This window comes from Doryrhamphus excisus, linkage group LG9 (genome assembly GCF_037039965.1).
Source record: "Doryrhamphus excisus strain RoL-2023G ecotype Guam linkage group LG9, RoL_Dexc_Guam_v1.1, whole genome shotgun sequence".
NCBI lineage: Eukaryota > Metazoa > Chordata > Actinopteri > Syngnathiformes > Syngnathidae > Doryrhamphus > Doryrhamphus excisus.
The window spans coordinates 14,399,859-14,421,001 of record NC_136365.1 but is presented as its reverse complement, the minus strand read 5'-3'; the positions used below and the strand labels follow the sequence as shown (position 1 = coordinate 14,421,001).

The 21,143-nt window shown below is 42.9% G+C and overlaps 1 protein-coding gene across 3 annotated transcripts; it reads right to left on the bottom strand.

The window, feature by feature from the left end:
- Positions 1-4,421: 4,421 nt before the first annotated feature.
- On the bottom strand, positions 4,422-21,130 carry LOC131140738 (high affinity choline transporter 1-like). 3 transcript variants are annotated; one of them, XM_058091416.2, is made up of 9 exons: positions 21,106-21,130; positions 15,849-16,041; positions 14,290-14,403; positions 13,536-13,691; positions 8,101-8,249; positions 6,520-6,663; positions 6,041-6,194; positions 5,734-5,951; positions 4,422-5,577 (listed from the first exon to the last, which is right to left on the bottom strand). In XM_058091416.2, the coding sequence occupies exons 1-9, from the start codon at positions 21,109-21,111 to the stop codon at positions 5,059-5,061; spliced, it is 1,653 nt and encodes a 550-aa protein (XP_057947399.2). In that variant the 5' UTR covers positions 21,112-21,130; the 3' UTR covers positions 4,422-5,058. The 3 variants fall into 3 exon arrangements, with proteins under 3 accessions (XP_057947399.2, XP_057947413.2, XP_057947422.2); XM_058091430.2 differs by lacking the exon at positions 21,106-21,130 and adding an exon at positions 20,676-20,792; XM_058091439.2 differs by lacking the exon at positions 6,520-6,663.
- Between the last annotated feature and the right edge of the window lie 13 nt (positions 21,131-21,143).

The window sequence follows — 21,143 nt, the reverse complement described above, 5'->3', positions numbered from 1 at the left end:
TGCAGTAGTTTATCAAAGCTGGAGGCTTCATTGAACCAGTTGAGGAAACTTTTATTGGGGAGGGATCCTACGTCCAGAAAAGGGACTCCGGCACTGGGACTGTGAAACAAGTCGCAGTTCCTGATACTTTTCAACGTGTTCCACTTACACGTGTTGTAAGACAGGTCCTTGAAATTCCTGTCATATTGCAGGCAACGCTAGATTGGCAGCAAAGAGATGGTGGATGTTTTGATGGGGAGTTGTGCAAAACACACCCACTCTTCTTGAGTCAACCCTCTAGGATCAAAGACTGGAACACACAAGCTAGGCTTCATTTACTTTCAGCTGAAGAGCCTGCCACCAGATCTCTCTTGTCCAAGTAGTCGGGGACAACATGGGCTTGAATGCCATCCTTGGTTATTCAGAAAGTTTCACTGCTAACCATATGTGCTGGTGGTGCAAAGTGCATAAACATGTCTCGACCAGCACAGCTGCGTAATATACACACCCATCAGGCTGATCTGCAACTCGTAAGCCTTTCAGACACAGGATCGAAGAGAGGCAGCGAGCTAAACTACCTCTCTTTTTATCATGTCACTGACAATGTGGCCCCGGACATCATGCATGACATTTTAGAAGGAGTAGGACCGAATGATACCAAACTCTTCTTGAATACTCTGATTGAGCAAAAAAAAGGTCACACTTGACCAAATAAACTACAGACTCACAAGCTGCGATTACGGCTTTTGTGACAAGGCTAACAAGCTAATCTGTGATTACCAAAAATGATCTGAGAAACCCTGAAGGCATCATGCAGCAGTCATCAGCTCAAACGTGGTGCCTTATTCGGCTACTGCCCACCATGATTGGTGATCTGATCCCTGAGGGAAACGAGGAATGGGAACTTCTTCTGCTCTTGCTACTGTTGCATGGAGTTCCTCTTCTCTCCCGCTATTACCATCGCTGGAACACAGTATTTGACGAAGATCATTGAGGACCATCACTCCCTCTTCCTTGAACTATTTCCTCATTTACATTTGCGTCCAAAGCACCACTTCATGGTCCACTATCCACGAGAAATCCGAAAACTAGGACCCTTGATGCACTTTTGGTCGATGTGCTTTGAAGCTAAACACAACTTCTTCAAACGTGTCAGTCACATCACATGCAATTTCCGCAATATTTGCAAGACAATGCAATCCATCAAATGCAGCTATGTTACAACTTTGGATCTGGCTCTGTGTTGAGTCACATCACGGAGGTTGGCCCAGGGCCCAGCAACTTTTCTGTCCACCATAGACGGTTTTAAAGACCTCCAAAAGGATCTAACAGATTTCCCTGTTTTCACTGAGGTTTTGGTGCCAGCCTGGGTGACTTTCAAGGGCACTAAATACAGAGCAGGCATGACAGTATTCCTCTCCTACGACCCAGATGGTGAACCCCAGTTTGGGCTTATAAAATCCATCATCTTTCTGGGTCAATTGACAGACAAACCAACAACTCGGTTTGTTATACAGAAGTGGGAAACCCAAGGTTTTGAACGGCACTTTCATGCATACAGTGTGGCCCAGACTCGGACTTTGCCAGCTGTTGATCAAAGTAAACTACCTGATCATCATGCATTCCATGCTGTGAAATCATACGGGGAACATGAGGACTGTTTATACATACATCTCCCTTCGCTATAGAGTATTTTAGGATAAATCAACTGACGTGGTGGTGGGGTGGGTAGCTGGGGTTGAAGTAGTGTGAAAAAGATTGAGAACTAGACTTTCAGTGGAGACTAGGGGTGGGGGCTGCAGACATTGCCCACACTTGGTGCAACACAGAGCAACCAAGAGGTGCAACCAAGACCAGATTTGTTCAACTCTTAACTCTGAAGCTGTAAAGAGTTGCCCTGCACAGGTTGGGCACACAGTTTGCCCACCAGCCACCCTCCCAAGATCTGATTTGCCAGCTGCCGCAGTTGTAAATGCAAACCCGGACATGACAGCACCTGCAAACCCGGACATGACTGCTGCACCAATGATGCCTGTTCTGCAGGCAGTTCTAGTTCTTGTAAGTCACTTTCTCTAAATAAGTCAACATTTTGTAAAAGCTAGGTTGATTAGTGTCATTATGTTATCATATTATCTTTTGTTCCTCCAGGAAGCATTAGAGCTGGACATCAGTGAAGCATGTGTAGTTTAATTGCCTGTTTGTCTGTATTCTTTCAGGATATCCGCACTGCTCTTTCTGCTGTGCCAGACGGCAGGGCTTTAGTTGAGAGCCTAGACACGGAAAATCTTATCACAATAAAGCAGACGCGTGTCATGGTGCGGATTTTGGTGTCTCATCTGATGGAAAAGTGTGGAGAAACGTGAGTAAAAATTTACAGGAGCTTTTTTTTTAAGATTAGTGTACGCCCAGACTATGAAAGATCATGATTGAGATCCCCGACCAATAACATGTACATCACCATGTCTGTTATTGGTTAAAATATAATAAATATAATATATAATATACAGTCCATGGCTGCAGCGCTCCCTTACTTTGACATGCGATAGTTTGGCAATATCCCAATTCATGTGGACATGGCCTTAATTTGCAGGCATCTAATATACGTACATTATGGAGAACAGCATTTTAGACATATTTGACCAGCAACAGTTCTTGATGAATGTGTTGTTGTTGTTATTATTAGGAAAATGAGAACATTTTCGTCCAACTTCCCCCTCAAATCAACAGCAAGACCCCTGGAACTCAGCCTAAGGCACACCTGTGCAATATGTCTAATCAGCCGCACCTGGAAGATGGGTAATTAGCTTAGAAAGAGTTGTGATCAATAATTGAGAGACAGATGCCATTTGTGTGCATTGAAAATGTTTTAAAACTTTGAAAGATAGGAGCAAAAACAAGTGTTGTATATTTTTGTGTACATTTTAAGTAACTTGAGCTTAGTAAACTCAACTAAACCTTTAAACTTGACACCTGGCTCAACACAAAAACATCACAATCGTGAGATGTGTAACCCAGACGAGTTTGCAGCTGTTGAATGGGCAGATTAGGCATTTCCCAGCATGCTTTGCTGTAGGTGTAATAGTTAAAGTGATGGTGTTTTTAATCGTATACAGTTAAATCATTGAGACTTCTTGGTTTGAATCTGGCATCCTTACTAAGAATGGTCATGAATGTTGTGCTATATACAATATTATTTCCAATTTAAAATCAAAATGACACTGTAGTAGTTCATACCGGAGGAATCGCAGTTCCATGGGCTGGATTTGGCCCCCGCGCCTGAGTTTGCCACATGTGGTCTCTGGGATCACCACTGAAAGCAGGAATTTAGCTGTGTCATGCATACTGCAGAGCAACACTTCCACGTTATGATCGTTTGTTACACGACTGCGTACAGCAGCAGACTGGTGTTGATGTGGTGTGGATCTATTACTTTTATGACTTACATTAATGAGTGGAATTTCATGTGTTGGTAATTGTTAGTATCCAGAGAATGGAAAAAACCTTGCAATCCAACCTACCTCAGTGTTGACAGCGTCTGCAAGTGACACATTTTTTTTTCCGTCAGAGTTGCTTGCCACTTGTTGATGTCCAAGCTGTAGTATTTCTAGATTTGATCAATTTTATTGAAAATTTGTCACATCAACTCACATAGATGCTCGGACTTAGTATCTTAGTATCATGTCTGAAAGCTGTAAAAAGCCCTCCACAAAGCAAGCCAAGCCCTAACCAGTGACAGAGTCAAGAAGGCAGGGCTGGGGCACTTGGTCGCCTAATGCCACCTCCCCTTGTGTGTGGAAAAATAGACCAAAAAGGCATCATGTAACTCGAAAAAAACTAAAATGTTGACACTGATAACTAAAAAGGAACATGTTTATTTTTTTAAATTCTACCTATCAAAGGAGAGCTGGAGAGCCCTGATGGAAATAGAAAAACTGAGCTGTATTATGTATAAAATTTTATATTGTGGTCTCAAAAAAAATGTGAAAATAAAATCTTTTGAGTGTCAATTTGTGGGAAATAAACATTTCAAAATGCGCCTGCATTGTTTTGTGTCTGGGTTAAATGAATAGTTTGCATAGTCATCTTTTTTCATTACTACATACTTACGTATATTAAAAGTCATGTTATTGTCTTATCTCGTGGACCCAATCTCGTGCATCGTCTTGAGTTGGATGTCTCGTGACCCCTTTCGACAGCCCTTTCAGTCATTTTAGGTTCTTAGTTCATCATACTCTTCCACATGGCAGGTGAAGACTAGTAAACGTTGGTCTGCTTCATCCCGAAGGCACGGTTTACCGTTAACATCTCGCAATCTTGGAGTGGAGTAGTTTTCTGACAAAGTATTACTTTCTAATTTGGAGTCTGACGCTGGCGCGTGTTCTTGTCCAATGAAGCCAGTTCCAAAAAATTGTTTATTTATTTTGTATATTTATTTCAAGAAAAGACGAAAATATACATTAAATGCAACAATCAGTATTGTACTTTGCAAAACATTCCACCATACGGGACATGTTCCACAAGTATCCACGAGTACACGTAGAACACAGTAATGAACTCATTGAAAACATACAGCAAAAACAGCATGACCCCCATACTATTCATTAAATCAACTCATCTCATGCAACGTCCAAATAGAAAGGAATTTCAATGGCTGGCTCCGTCCGTCCACTTGAGAGATGTGTGATATCAATTATGTTAAGGCTCATCATAATTACTGAATGTTTTTATTCAGTCACATAATACATTTTATTTAGACACGCTTTGCTGACAACTTAATGACATCAATACAATTTCCAATAAGACAAATAGAGAAAACAGTTCAAAAGAAAATAACTAAGCATTGGTATTAATACGCAATGCGTCTTCATGATCACAAACGGAGTTAAAGATTTTTACCGATGTCTTTATGGAAGATAACTGATGCTAAGGTGTTCAGAGGACATGTTGATCTGTACGGTATGCGACACACATTAACTGATTCTATACAGATTCTAGTCTCATGCCTCATGTCTGACGATGGCTCTATCGTGTCTGCCTCTTTTCATGAGCCATCTTTTATGGGCCTCCATGCAAGACCCCTCAGCAACTGGTTTCCATTAGCCGCTTGGAGACGACGGCATTTTCTCTTGCCCTCTTGTCTTCAGGGCTTTCCCACCCGGAGTTGATGTGATACACATCCCATTTCTTAGACAACAGCTTTTTGTCGAAAATCATCACCGCCAACCAGGAGAATAGCAGGATGGACAGCAGCGACATGAGCATGATGGTAGTGCGGAAGGGGAAGTACTGGGTGAGCGTGTTCTCACGGTTCAAGCGGAGGCCGGGATAGGGGATGACGGGTTTCAGGCCAATGAGGGGCTCTCCGCTCAGGGCCCTCATGAGGACTCCCACTATTAAGCCCATAGTGGCCCCGTAGCTATTGGACACCTCGAAGAAGAGGACGCAAACTAGCTGAGGGAACATGATGGTGAAGGACATGTCCACACCCACAAGCCAGAAGACCAGGACACTGCTGTCCAGGAAACAGAGGCCGGTACCGACCAGACCCACAACTACCACTGAGATGCGAATCACCAAGCGCATCTCATAGTCTGATGCCTGAGACAAAAGAAAGACATTGCATTAAAATATTGATCATCCAGGCTTAGGATCACAAAGACAACACAATGACAAGAAGAACAGTAACACGCCTCAATACAGCAACGCTCTTGTGACTTTTTGGCGATAATGACACAGTGAGACAGCCTTTCTCACCTGCTTTCTGATCATGTTCTTGTAGATGTTGGAGGAGAACAGTGAGGCAGAGGACAGCAGGGCCGAGTCCATGGAGGACATGACAGCAGCAGCTACAGCTCCAATGCCAATGATGGACACATAGGTGGGTGTGAGGTACTGCAGGGCAATGGGGAGGACAGAACCTGCCTCGCCACGCTCATATGGTGTTGGCAGTCCATAGGCTGTTGAGTTCCAGTCTACGGGATAAGTCGTTGCAAATAAGGAAAGGAAAGGTTACAAATAAACAAGGCTTACAGAACTGAAGTTGAAACAGTGAAAAGTGTACTTGTAGACGCAGCAACGGCTCCGATCAGTATAGACGGGATACCCAGCACCAGGCAAAAGGAAGAGGAGACAAAGCAGGTCAGTTGAGCCTGGGTGTAAGAAGAGGAGGCCAGGATCCTTTGGTAGAACGCTTGGTAGGCCAAACCACCCAGAGCCTAGGAGAAACGTAGTTAACAGGGCTGGGCGATTTATCGATATTTAAAAATGCATTCTTTGACTTTTGTCTAAACTCACTTTGAGGGAAAATATCAGGATACATATCGTACATTGATATTCAACTAAAATATATCTGAATATGAGTTTGGTCCAAGTCGCCCAGCTCTAGTTCTAGGACAGTCGAAGAAAGTGAGACAGGTCGCAGCCCGTCTTACAACCTGCTTGGGGATATGATGAGCTCTTTTGGCCATTGTGGCCCTGTGTTTATTGGGTTTCTGGTACCAACATTCGCTGCACACCTCAAACCTTCCACTTTGGACTCACCAACAACATGAAGTCATCAAACCACTTTCCTGCTTCATTAAGCTCCACATTGCCAATCCAAGGGGCCTGGTATTTTTGGACGTAGGCCGTCAGTGAGATGTCGGCAGAATGGGGGTTGGTCACCATGAAAGGGACACACACCCACTGTGTACACAAACACAGGAAAACGTCATCTTACCAAACAGAAGAGGAGGTTGCTAACGTTTCACTCAGCTGTACTGTGCTGTATCATCACCATATCTTGAGGCTTCAATTTTAAAAGTTCATGAGGTCCAATGAAGGAATTTCCCCAACTTAATACTCAATACAGAGACTACATTGTCAGAAAAAAGCTCATAAATCAACACAATAATGACGGAGATGGGGATACAACTGCTTGTTCTTTGTGCAGGAAAAAACATTACTTTTAGCAAGAGGCGGGTTTCTGAACAAAAATAGACCTCAAACTTTCTCCTTTTTTATGTTTTAACAGGTTATCTTGGGGTTAGGAATTGTGGGCTAAATAAGTGAGAGCTTGGTACAGATTTTAAGGTCTAACATAAATTGACCAGGGACAAAAGAGACTTATGTGACCTAATACTAAATAGCTGACATCTAAAATGGTGAATGTTTTTCATGTGAGAGGTTTGTACATTTTGTACAGTTTGAAACCAGTCATCAACTCAAGAGGGGTTGAACAAATTAACCAATTGTTAAAACTCATGTTGCCAGAGCCACACCAAGTTGACAACAATGTAACAATTGGACTCCTTGGTAAAACCATGTGCAACATGGATGCGCAGACAACATCAGCTTGCATTCTTGGAGGTCACTGGCCGCTATGTTATCGCCAGATGTCTCTAAATTTGGGGAAAAGTGGCTTTTAATAGATCTTAATCATCTTTGACTCCACCAGGACAAAGTAATAGAAAATATTTTTGTGGTGTAAAACAGGGGTCCCCAACCTTTTTTGCACCACGGACCGGTGTGATTTGGGTCTTTTTTTTCACAAACTGCCAATGTGTGACACACAATAATCTTATCTTGGATTTATCTTCGAAATTCCACACCAGGAGTCTCTACTTTTCAAACTACTGCTTTTTGACACATGGTGGAAACCACAAAAGTGGCGTGGTGTCTTTCAGAATTGGAACACCAAATTTGACTTTGTTTGATAAATATATCACATTGAATCACATTGATTGTCTTCTCCAACACAGTAACAGTTTAAGATGCCGTGTTGTTCTGTCGTGCTGACATGTCCTTCAAACTCTGAGCAGATAAGCCACTAAAACAGGCCTGCTGCAACAAGCCTGATAACTGTGGGGGGGCTTGGGCTGCAGGAGGTTGTATTTGTCACATGATACGGTTTAATAAATACTCATTGCACCTCTGTTAAAGCATAGAGTAAATGAGAAGTCAAGTTATAATACCTCATTTGCTTCTTTCTACATAGTACAGTCACTCACTACAATTTAATGACGACCTGGTCACCTGGTACCATCTAATGATATTCAGTAATTCATAGCTACTCATAGCAATGTCGAGCCTAGGAACCGTGAAGCTTCTGATTGGATTTGTAGGTGTGCAGATGCTCCCTACCAGACTGACAAGGATGAGGCTGAGCTGAATGACATCTGTGTAAGCCACAGAGTACAGCCCCCCCAGGAGCGTGTAGACAATGGCCACCACAGAGGAGATGAGGATGGAGTAGACGTAAGGAAGGTCCAGAATCACCCTCATAGTTCCACCTGGAACCACACAGCATAGTCGTGAGCCCCCGGAGGACTGATGGGACAAGAAGTTGTCTAAAGCACAGATGTTTACTGCTGGAGATCATGCAATGTTTTATTATCGCATTTAGGTGATGATCAATATTAGGTTCCCCGTCTGTTTCTCTCACACAGACAGAGTTTTGTCATTACATCGCCCAGTTATTCCATTCACATGTTTAAATGCAGTGTTGCTTGAAAAAGCAGCGACGTCTGCATCGCGGTGCATTACTTACACTCAGGCACAGATGTTTGCTTTAAACTAGGGATGCGCCGATTACACGTTTATGGCCAATAAGTCTTGATTGATAAGTCAATTCCGATTTTATCCTCGACCCATTTGTTCCACATTTTTAGAACTGACGGCATACACCTTCAGCGTTCCAATCTATGCACTGAACAATACCCTTGAAACAGTACAAACCTCCATCTTTTATTTTTCACATTTTAATAACAAAGAAAAGCTGCATAGCAGGTTAAACTGCAGACCTGATTTGACTTTCAGACCTTTGCGGAGGTGGATAGTTATGTGGACAAGATCGGTTTCATATGTAAGGATTAGCCAGTGGCCCAAAATGGAGGAAATTGGTGCATGCTTACTTTTTTAAAACTTTCAAACTAGCTTCATGAAGTACCGTATTTTCCGCACTATAAGGCGCACTACGAGCCGTCCATTTTTTCAAAAGCTGACCATGCGCCTTATGATCCGGTGCGCCTTATTTATATATGGATCAATTTTGCAGCAACAGGTCGCAACTACGGTAAGCAGCCGCCGACTCCATTTTCCCCCATAGAAGTAGTGCGGGGTGCATGTTGGGATATATAAAACGGCGTCTCATTTCCATTTGTGTGTTTGTGTAAAAACCCTGAAATGGCTCCTATTAAGAGACGCGCTTACAACGCAGAGTTTAAACTCAAGGCGATCAGTCAACATGGGAATAGAGCAGCAGCGAGAGAGTTTAACATTAACAATCAATAGTGCGGAAGTGGAGGAAGCAAGAGGATGAGCTGCGCCAAGTAAAGAAGACTGAACAGAGTAGCAAGATGGCTACAGTTAGAGGACAAACTTGAACAGTGGGTTGTTGAACAGAGAGCAGCAAGTAGAAGTGTCAGTACAATCACTATTCGAATGAAGGCAACAGTGCTAGCACGCAAACTTAACATCAATGAATTTAGAGGCGGTCCTTCTTGGCGCTTTCGGTTTCTGAAAAGTCTTAATCTCTGCAGCCGCACACAAACTACTATTTCACATTTCATTACGAGTGTTGCTATATTGTGATTGCACTAACGTTTAATTTACCGTAACAGCATCAGAATGTTTTTACGTGTTTAGTGAATGGAGGAAAAGTTCGCCTCCACTATGTGATATAAATGTTGCACTACATGTTATACCTTGCTGTTGTTAAAAGATAAACTGTAACGAAAATACTAATACTTTACCTATGAGAAAATAATAAAACGGTTTTTTTATTCATTTTGGGACTGAATTGAGTTGTCAGAAAGCTGATTTGTAATCTATTAATAAAGATTGACTGACTGTTTTGCTGACATTCCCTTTAGCGCAGCGCCATCTAATGGATGCAGCGCTATATAATGCGGTGCACCTTATATATGGAAAAAGTTTTAAAATATGTCATTCATTGAAGGTGCGCCTTATAAAGCGGTGCCCCCTATAATGTGGAAAATACAGTAAGTGTTATAAAATTACAAGAAATGCAGCCTATTGATTGTGAGACTCCAAAAATGTTGTCACTCTTTATGTCAGGAAGTTATCATCATCAATTCCGTCCATTTCTACCCTGCTCGTAGGAGTCATGGGTGAGCTGTAGCCAATCCCAGCTGACTTCAGGCCCCCAAAGCTAAATGGTTGAGTAGGTTTGGACAAAAGTGTCTCAGGGACATTCCTGTCTCCTTGCCATTGCGTTTATGGTGCTTACAGTGGCATCCAGACGTATTGGAGCAGTGAGATCAAGTTTAGTGGAACATGTGACTGACAGGTGTGTTCCCATTGTGTGTCCTCACACATTATTTAATCAATAGCATTGGATGTCTTAAGCTTAGATTGGGTCAGGTAGGTTTTGCCTGTGAAGACTGCATTTACAGGTGAAAACATGAAAATGAGAAATGAGTTTATGCATAAAAAACAAGCAACTGTGAATTGAGGGATCAAAGATGGAACCATTGATCATTGATCATGCATGGATCATAGCCAGTACAACCTTTTAGATTGCCCTGAAGAAGAAAGTAACCACTGGTGGTTACAATTTTAGGATTGGTTTTGGAGGCCGATATAAAGGGCCAAAAAAGGCCAGCATTGTTAGTCCAGTGAACAGCATCATGTCATGTGACCACTCCCAACCAGGATCGCCACATCCAGTCTTAACACCAGCGGGACCGGTTTCGCCGTGCCTGTCATACAGCACGGGAAACACCCGGATCATCAGCCCCACTGTGCGTCAACCTGAAATTGCCTGTTGTGACTGTTTGGAAGGGGCCATTTTCTGTTAAGTTTGTTGTTTTAATTATTCTTGAATCTTGACGTTTTTCTTTCTCTAAGTCGATATCCTAAACAAATGATTCATACGGGGAAAATCCAGTTTAGGGCTTGAAAATAAAAATGATGTTGTCCCTAACAGTTGTTTTAGGGCCTTTCTTTGAAGCTCTGGCAATGTTTCTGTCATCTGTTGTTTTCCTCAGTCTATCTGTTCAACGACTGTTACTTTGTACACCACTTGTTTCTTTCTTAAGGACATTCCAGATGGTTGCAGCGGCTATGACCAATGCTTCTCGCAGATTCACACTTGCTTGTTTTTCACCCATATGGAGTTCTCCAGTTTTCATGTTGTTTTCACATCTAAAGGCAAAACATATCCCACCCAATCGAAACCAGAGCACAGAATAAGTAACACAGAAGGTCACACCTGCCCCACGAGCGGGTGGGTTCAAATTAAGTTGCACATCCGATCGAGATGTAAATACTATAAAACCTCAAATGCTTTTGATGTCATATCCAAATGTTTTCTGTCCAGACCAAAACTAGAGAAATGGACCTCCAATACTTCTGGAGGGCACTGTATTCTACACACATGCTATGTGAAGGCATGTATCAGTGAACCAGTCAGTCAAAGAATAGAAAAGTCTCTCATCATATGAACAACCTGATTTGAACAATCGCTGACCTTTCACAATCAACAGGCTGTTAGCACTGGAAAAGAAGACAGCGTTAAAACATGATGGAAGATCACAGGCATGCAATACTCCCAAGATACTCCCAATTCTCCCAAGAACACGGCAGTACCATTACATTCCTTCTACCATGTTTAACCATTTGGCATCTGTCACTATTAATCATGATTAATCACCATTAGCAACTATGTCTGGAATATGCCAATTTTGACTGTATTTAAATAACACAATGATAAATGACAGGACAGGATGATATATATTTGTATATATTAACAGCTCCAAATCAACTGAATATGTCAGTCAAGGTAAAAGATATAAACATACATAAGTCCAAAAATCCAACACTTCTTTTTCTTTTGGCTTTTTCCTGATTACGGAGTCGCCACAGCTGATCTTTTTTGATCACTATCTTTAATAGTAGCAGAACAATTGAATCACACTTTAAACCATGTTGTTATGAGCAATAAGGGGTTGTGTCCAAAGACATTGCATAGTTTAAGGTAAATTGACTTATTTCCAGTGTATTTTCATATTTACACATACTTAAATATTGCAATTTGTACAGCTGAAATAAGAGATAATAATAATAATAATACATTTATTTCAAAGCGCCTTTCAGGACACCCAAGGTCGCTGTACAGAAGATATATAAATACAAATATAAAATACAAGATAAAAGAGAACAAACAATGAATAAGAACATACAATAAATAAGGGGGGACCATGTGACGCAGTTAGAGGGAGTAAGCTAGTTTGAACAGATGAGTTTTGAGTTTGGATTTGAAGATGGGAAGGGTGGCAGATTTACGGAGGTCAGGTGGCAATGAGTTCCAGAGTTTGGAAGCAGAGCGGCTGAAAGCTCTGCTCTCCATTGTGCAAAGGCGTGCAGAGGGTACAGTGAGATGGAGGGACGAGGAAGATCTGAGGGAGCGGGAAAGATTGACAATGTGGATGAGGTCAGAGAGGTAAGGGGGGGGCAAGTTTATGGATGGACTTGTAGGTGAGACGATTAATGGAGCGCAGATGGAAGTAGGCTGACCTGGTGACGTTATTAATGTGGGATTGGAAAGATAGTGTGCTGTCAAGGATGACACCCAGACTCTTGACCTGAGGGGAGGGGGAGACTAAGGAGCTGTCGATGGAGAGAGAGAAGGAGTCAACTTTAGATAAGGTGGATTTGGTGCCAATGAGTAAGAATTCAGTTTTAGTGCTGTTAAGATTCAGAAAGTTGGAGGTGAACCATGATTTTATTTCAGAGAGACAGGAGGTGAGGGAGGGAGGTGGGAGTGTGGAGTTGGGTTTGGAAGAAAGGTAGAGCTGGGTGTCATCCGTGAAGCAGTGGAAGTGAATGTTAAATTTGCGGAAGATATGGCCGAGGGGGAGAAGGTAGGTTATGAAGAGAAGGGGCCCCAGGACAGAGCCCTGGGGCACACCTGTGGTGACTGGGGAGGGGTCGGAGGAGAAAGACTTGAGCTGTATGAACTGAGTGCGGTCTGTGAGATAGGAATGGAACCAGTGGAGGGGGGTGTGGGTGATGCCAATTGAGGAGAGTCTACTGAGGAGGATGGGGTGTGGGATGGTGTCAAAGGCTGCACTCAGGTCAAGGAGGATGAGAATGGAAAGTGAACCGGTGTCAGTTGCAGTAAGGAGATCGTTGCTGATTTTGATGAGTGCAGTTTCGGTGCTGTAACGGGGACGGCAGCCGGACTGGAAGGGTTCATACAGACTGTTAAGAGTGAGATGTGCGTGAAGTTGAGACTATTTTTTCAAGAATTTTGGAAATGAAAGATAGGACGTGTTAAAAACACACCTGCATTATAAAACTGTTTTGTGATGTTCGGCGTGTCCCTGAATGCATCTTGCGTTCTTGTAATGAGAATGAGTAAGTGTCCTTCCCAGAGACTGTGTGAGTGGGCGATACATACTGTACGTATACGGTGGTGGAATTGGACTGCTGTTGACGTGTTCAGGTCTGAGCATCAGACTGTGTGGATGCACAAAGACTCACTCGCTAACAAATTAGGAACTCTAAGGCTTGTGGGTCTGGCCTAAGCAGTTCTACCACATGGAGGAACTCACCCAGGCTGACGAGTGTGCGTGCCACCCACAGCACATCAGCAATCAGTGCTGGAAAGATCAGAGCAGTTGCCACTCCGTTGCCATACTTCTTTTGGAAAGGGTCCATCATTGTCATATAATTTTTCTCTCTCATGGGCTTTGCAAAGAAAAAGCCACCTGAGAAAAAGCAAAAAAGGCCTTAGACTCTTAGAAGCATGCTTACCCTAACACAGAGGACAGGAGGGGACAACAGGAATGTGTCCAAGACACATACCAAATGTTGTGTCAGTGGTCAATAACAGCTCAATATTGGAAATATGCATAATAGAGTTGCTATTGTTATGGTTGAGATTCTTGCTGAAATAATGAGAGGTTACAGTAATCCCTCATTTATGGCAGTTCTAAACCAGCAATCCATCAGTCCATCCATTTTTTTCTGCTTATCTGGGTCCGGGTCACGGGGACACAGTCTCAGTAGGAAAGCCCACGGTCCCCGGCCACCTCCTCCAGTTCCACCGGGAAGACACCAAGGCGTTCTCAGGCTAGCTGTGAGACATAATCCCTCCAGCGTGTCCTGGGTTCTGCCGTGGGGCCATTTCCCAGCCGGGCATGCCCGGAACACCTCACCAGCATCCAGCAATGCCATGTAATGGCCTAATAATCTGCTGCTGCTTGCTGGTTACTTCAAAGCCATTCATCTTGCTGCCTTTCATTTGGTGTCTTTGGAAATCCAATCAGTTTTGAGTTGATTGCTTGAGAATGAAGTAGCACTCACCTAGGAAAAATGTCAGGACATACGGCACAGGCATGAGAGCCCACACTGCTCCCAATGTGGGGTTGTACGTTGCTTCAGCGATCCCAAGGATAAAGCCTCCTCCTACCCATGTGGCTGCAAAAAACAAGTTTTTTTTTCATATAAGTCACTTTTTCAAAGCGGTGGGCAGATCAATCCAAATATCAGCTGTATAGATACAGTATTTCAGTGATGCTATCTGTATTTTTTCCGATCTGCTATTTTCAAAAATATCTGGATGATTCATTTTAACATTATTGATGTGTTATGTTTACAGTGGGTTGCAAAAGTGTTCATACCCATGAGAAACACTCAATTTCTCGGCACAGAACAAAGGAAAGGTGTGTTTCTCCCGTTTGTATGAAAGGAAATAGCACAACATGACAATCCATCACTGTTTTTGTTCAGACGTAAGTACTCTAGATAGATTGCATAAGTCTGCATTTCATTGTTGCAAAAGTATTCATACCCTTACACCAAAGTTGTCATTTTTAGTCGAAAATTACTGCACCTCCGGCATCATAGTGTCACAAGTCTGCATCTCCACACCTGTGACTCTTATAGGCTTCATTACTCCCTTGCGCCAGATAGTCATCTGTCCACAGTCACCCCATGCTTGTCAGCAGACAAAATAAAGTCATAAAGTCAAAGGAGCTGTCAGAAGACCTCACAAAGAAAGTTCTAGAGAACCATAGACATGGGCAAAGCTATGCAGCTATCGTGGGTGCCGTCAATGTGCCAAAATGACCTGTTGCATCACTTGTCCAGAATTGGAAGTGCCATGGTGTCACTGGCAACTTCAGAAGAACAGGGCATCCCTCCAAGTTCACGACAAAAGGCAGGAGAAACTGCTCAGGGAAGCAAGAGAAAACCTTTCCGTAACTCTTGAAGGCCTGAAGCAGCCTCTCCAGGTTGCTGGGACTAATGTACACAAGTCCATGCATCCCGCACTTTCCACAAACAAGGTCTCCATGGCCGTTTTACAAAGAAAAAGCCATACCTGAAGAAAGAACACCTCAAGGCTCATTTGAAGTAATGTGGGAAAGAATGATCTGGCCAAATCAAACACAGATCAAACTTTTGGCAAACATAGACCAGGAAGTATGTTTGGAGCAAAGCCTACACAGGTGATAATGCGGCTCATACCATCCCTACCTTGAAACATGGAGGTGGGAACATAATGCTATGGGGCTCTAGTCCTGGTGAACTATGGATAGTACCAAATACATTGACATCCTGGAGAAGAACTTCTTCATGTCTGCAAAAAGCCTGAACCTTGAATGGAGGTTTATCTTTCAGCAGTATAGTGATCCAAAACACACCTGGAGTGACACAAGAATGGCTCAGGAAGAAGAAAGGGAATCTTCTACACTGGCCAAGTCAGAGCCTGGATCTCAACCCTAGAAAAGTGTGACGGGAATACTTTTGCAACCCACTGTATATATATGTAATATCATAAGTGTCTTTACTTTGTATGAAATCAATACTAAGATTTGCTGCTGTTTCTTCTGATGGCTTGTCCTAAGAAAGCGACTTTGTACCTGTAAGAGTGAAGATGCCCACGATCAAGTTGATCTTGCGTCCAGCTAGTAATGTGATCTCCAATCCATGTCCTGTCCAATTTTTCTCCTCCCGCCTGGAGCGCAAGGATGCATAGATGCCCGTTCCCAGGATTAGCATGTAGAATCCCACCATCGCCAGCAGCCCTGGCACGTTCAGTGCCATTGTTCCACTCTGTTCAACGGAACAGGCATATAAGTACACAAAGCAGGAACACATGGCAGGAGAAAACCGGAAAATATGGGTGGCTCGTCCACTGCCAGCTCTGGCCAAGGGGACCATTGTATGAGTGGTAGAGAATGCTAGGGAAGTGCGTTAAGACTCCACTGGATTACTTCCAAGAGGAAAATTTTGGAAAAAAAAAATTGAGAAAAATTTGAATTTGAAATATATCTTTTGATATATCTTTTGTGACAACAGGCCGGACACTTTCCTGTCTGAGGGGACATTGTTAGGTTAAGTCTGTGCACATTCAGCCATCCATCCATCCATTCTATGTCCATCCATCCATTAATCCATCCATTCTATATCCATCCATTCATCAGTCCATCCATCCTATGTCCATCCATCCTATATCCATCCATGCATTCTATATCCATCCATCCATTCTATGTCCATCCATCTATCCATTCCATATCCATCCATCATTCATCCATCCATTCTATGTCCATCCATCCATTCTATAACCATCCATCCATCCATTCTATGTCCATTCATCCATTAATCCATCCATTCTATATCCATCCATCCATCCATTCATCAGTCCATCCATTCTATGTCCATCCATCCATCCTATATCCATCCATCCATTCTATATCCATCCATTCTATATCCATCCATGCTATGTCCATCCATCCATTCTATGTCCATCCATCCATCCATCCATCCATTCTATATCCATTCATCCATCCATTCTATATCCATCCATCCTTTAATCCATCCATTCTATATTCATACATCCATCCACTTGATATCCATCCATCCATTCTATATCCATCCATCCATTCTATAGCCATCTATCCATTCTATATCCATACATCCATCCATTCCATATCAATCCATCCATTCTATATCCATCCATTCTATATCCATCCATTCTATATCCATACAGCCATCCATTCCATATCAATCCATCCATTCTATAGCCATCTATCCATTCTATCCTTCTGTCTCGGGCTGATACTGGCACACGGGGACATGATACTGGGCCTGATACCAGACAAACCATGTGATGATCTTATTATCACATACTACATATTTAATCATGAGCTTATTATCACCTACTATTTAATCAAAAGACCATTTTGTTTCCAGAAAATGTTCAGTTTATTACATGTATTATATCTAAACAGTTTAAACACAACAATTGCAAAAATATTTCAACAATAATATTTTATCTACAGTCTTATCTTATCAATGTCTGACAATTAAAGTTCCATTAATCAAGTTTGGGTTTTTTGGTGACTGGAGAAGCACTAGGAATATTTATAGTTACAGTGACATTTCCTGTCACATGTGCAGAGTTTAGAAAGTTAAGCCCAGGAGCCCACTTCATGACCTGGGCTCGTGCGCTGTTCTCTGATTGGTTGTTTCACGGGCACGATACCAGAGCAGCGCGCTCTGAGTGGACAGCTACGGGGGCTGATACTGGACATGGATAAACTCTATATTTTATCAGTATCACTGCCTTGGGCTTTGACACAGTATCATTTTGGCCTTTTCCCGTATCATTCATGGGCGGTTCCTAGGGTACAGGGCCAATTAATACTGTAGTATGTGATAAATGCTAATATCAGACATCTAATAAGCACTATATGATACAAAGCTAAAAGGTGGAAAAACGCACCTTCTCACTTAGTGATGATGTGCAGATGGAAGAGATGATAAAGTCAGTCCAGCAGGTAAAAACAGGCAGCCTTTACTTCAAGGTGTCACGCTGTCAAAAGAGAATAAGCAATGTAAAAATGAAGTTACTATAGAGGTCAATACTAGTTGTTTTTTTATTGTTTTTGTCTTATCTATGGTTTTACCTTTCCTGGTAACACTTTACATTAATGACGGACAAGCCTACCTAACGCTAACCACTATTCATTAGTTCTTCATTAGTTCACCAGTAACCATACAATATATTTATGTGCCTTAGTCATTAGTTCTCCATTAGTTGTCTAAATGTAATTAGTAGTATACCAACAACGCCACCTTGGGAATTGCACCCAAGGAAATACCACACTTTGGCAATGCAATGCCCCTGATAATTTTCTTTGTAAATGACTGGTTGTTGGGATCAGCCACTTCAGTTAAATATATCCTATAGCAGACCAACACAGTGATAGATAAGTGAAATTAAGTTTATAGGATTTACAGAAAGTCGACAACAATTATTTAAACAAAAGTCGGCAGGTACCTAAATTTGAGCACCCTTGTTTTATTGATTTGAATACCTGTAGCACTAATTATTGGAACACAATATTTGCCAATCATCAGTTGCATTTTCTTTGTCAGTTGTCAGTTGCAACATCTTTTAATTTCTTTGCCACCGATGGTGGCATTCCAGCGAGTACTGCTGCTCGAAACAGTGTGGTCATGGGAACATTGTCTTGGAAGTTTACGCCCGTGGCCTCCATCCACTGTCTGACGCAATCTTCATAATACATGAATGGATCGGTTGTGCCGGACCACGGCAACGCGGAGGGCACAGTAGCGTTTTCGGATGGGTAATCTTCACGAAGTACAGCAAACAAAGCTCGCGCATAGGGGCCAAAGGGTTCATGTACAGCCACATTTCCCAACCTAGCTCTCTCTATAATTTGGCTGAATCGACCTGGCAAAGCAGATGCCGATAGCAGACAGCGGACGTCTCCCCAGGCCAAACTGAGGCCAGCTGTGAGGCGCAATACCTCGTTGATCCATGGGTCTGCTCCACGGGCTAGTGGAGGCAACTTACGACACATGCCGTCAATGTCTGTTATGGTAAAAGGTGTGTATTCTTTGTGCTGGCCCGCCACGTCAACTTTTAGAGGCATAACTGTTTCAGATCGAGCCCATGTTGTCTCGTCTCACAGGGGCTTTGCGCCTTGCTTGTTGTAGGGTCAGAAATTGTCTATGTAACTCCTCCCCATCAAGGTCTACTTCTCCCTGGAATCTTAGAGTAGGATAGATTCCACTGGGAGGGTTTGGACAGGGCAGGGGTGGCGATGGCGTGACCACTATGGCCCTTCTCGCCTTCGACTGTTTTTCCCGCGTCATGTACGGGGCGGCCAAAGCCAAGCTTGCCATCCCCATCGAATGAATCATTTGCCTGGAATCTTCCAATTTTTTCAGCGTCTTCTTAAGTTCTGATTTCTGCCAGAATGATGCCTGCTCAATTTTCTCCTCCACCTGTCTTATTTCTTTCATAATCTTTTCCTCCTCCCGTCTGAACTTACCGTGAACCTCCACAATATTATCCCAACTCTGTCCATCACACACTTCCCATGTCTTACGTACCATCTGTCTATCTTTATTCTTATCCTGACTTACTAAGCCACTCATAACCTGACCTTCCACAAGACCAAACAATTCACTTTCTGACAACCTAGGGGGACCCCCACACATTTCCCACTCCTCACATTCTCGGTCAAACTCACCTTCCATTCTATTCCCACAACAATTAAAAAACAAATACAAAACTGATAGTTGCAAGGATGTTGAGCAATGATGAAAGTTAGATAGACCCTGTCCATTTAAGCATCCACGTGAAGCGTTCCCCTCACCGCCTGCTGGTGGACTGCCCTTCACAGGACCTGGAATGGAGCGTTACATTTACGGCCCTCCACCCAGTAAAATTAGCGCAATAGCCCCTGTCTATTGTTAAGCATCCAAGTGAAGCGTTCCCCTCACCGCGCTCGGTGTACTGCCCTTCACTGGACCCGAATGGAGCGTTACATTTACGGCCCTCCACCCAGTTGGGTACGCCAACCCTTAGTGGTCCTGGACCACGCAGTATACTGGAACACACACCGGTTTTCACAAAACTTCACAATAATGTCACAAAACACACAATATGTCAACACACCTGCTAGCGTAATAATATATATAATATATATATAATATAATATATGTAATAATATCAAAAGTCTTCCCCTAACACCTGCAGAGACGTAGGCTTTACTTTACAGGTCAGAACAAATGAGTACAGCTAACTGTCCCTGCCCGGCTTTTATTATGCTAAGAAATGTCGGTAGATCTCTGGCGCATCACAAGTGCCCTCCCTCCTCTCCTTGACAGACTCCTTTCACCAACTCAGGGCGGGCGGGGTGGAGCGGTGGAGCCAGCCGTTATCGACAGGCCGCAGCTGAGGAAGTCATGTCCTCACGTTATCTGTAGTTGTGGATGTGTAGGAGCGCTACGAAACTGTATGTGCCTGAAAGCGATTATGTGTCCTGTGATTTGCCCTAGGCTGCTTGGTTCTACTTGATTAAATGTAGTGTATAGTTTTATGAGTGAGACACAAAAAATATTAGACAAACACACATGAGACACAAAAAATAGGAGACAAGCACACAGACAATCCTTCAATTTTAACTTGTTTTTTTTGTTTGTAATTCTCTGGTTCCTCCCGAGGTACACAGCTTCCGGCGTTGTTGGTTGCCATTGTTATGTCTTTTATTTTGGTACTTCCGCTGCTTAACCGAAACTTATTTTTTTAATGATGACGTCCCCCAATTAGCTCACGGCCTGTCACTGATTGCAGTCGTAGCATATAGTATAGCAAGAAATGTACTAATTTACAAATGTAGTAGCATATACTCACTTCCCACCATACTCACGTTTGTGTTGACATGAATTGAATCAATTGGTTGAACCGATCAGAGCGAGTCCGAGTATGCCCCTTCGTTTAGGTGAAGCTAAATGACACGGTCGTGTGTGAGTACTGGAGTTACGTGTTTGTGCCGTCATATTTGCATGACGAATGTGCTTTTGTCATAAACACACATAATATGTGCTTCGATTTAGAATGCAAACAGCTGTTCCTGATCAATCAGTGACGCACAGTCAGGATAGGCGACAGGAAGCGCAACATTCTGGTATTTTGGGGGGGTTTAAAAGTGTTACTTGGGTACCAAATAAATTCGTTGCGTTCAGTAAATAACGTTGATTAATTTTATTGAAGCGTACTCACAGCACATAACTATGTTACTCAGCTCAGCACGTTGTACGCTATTGTCCGCCTTAGACCCGCCCACTTCTCTTGCTCACCATCATGGCGGACTTTCTCCATAGCGTTCCATTCATTT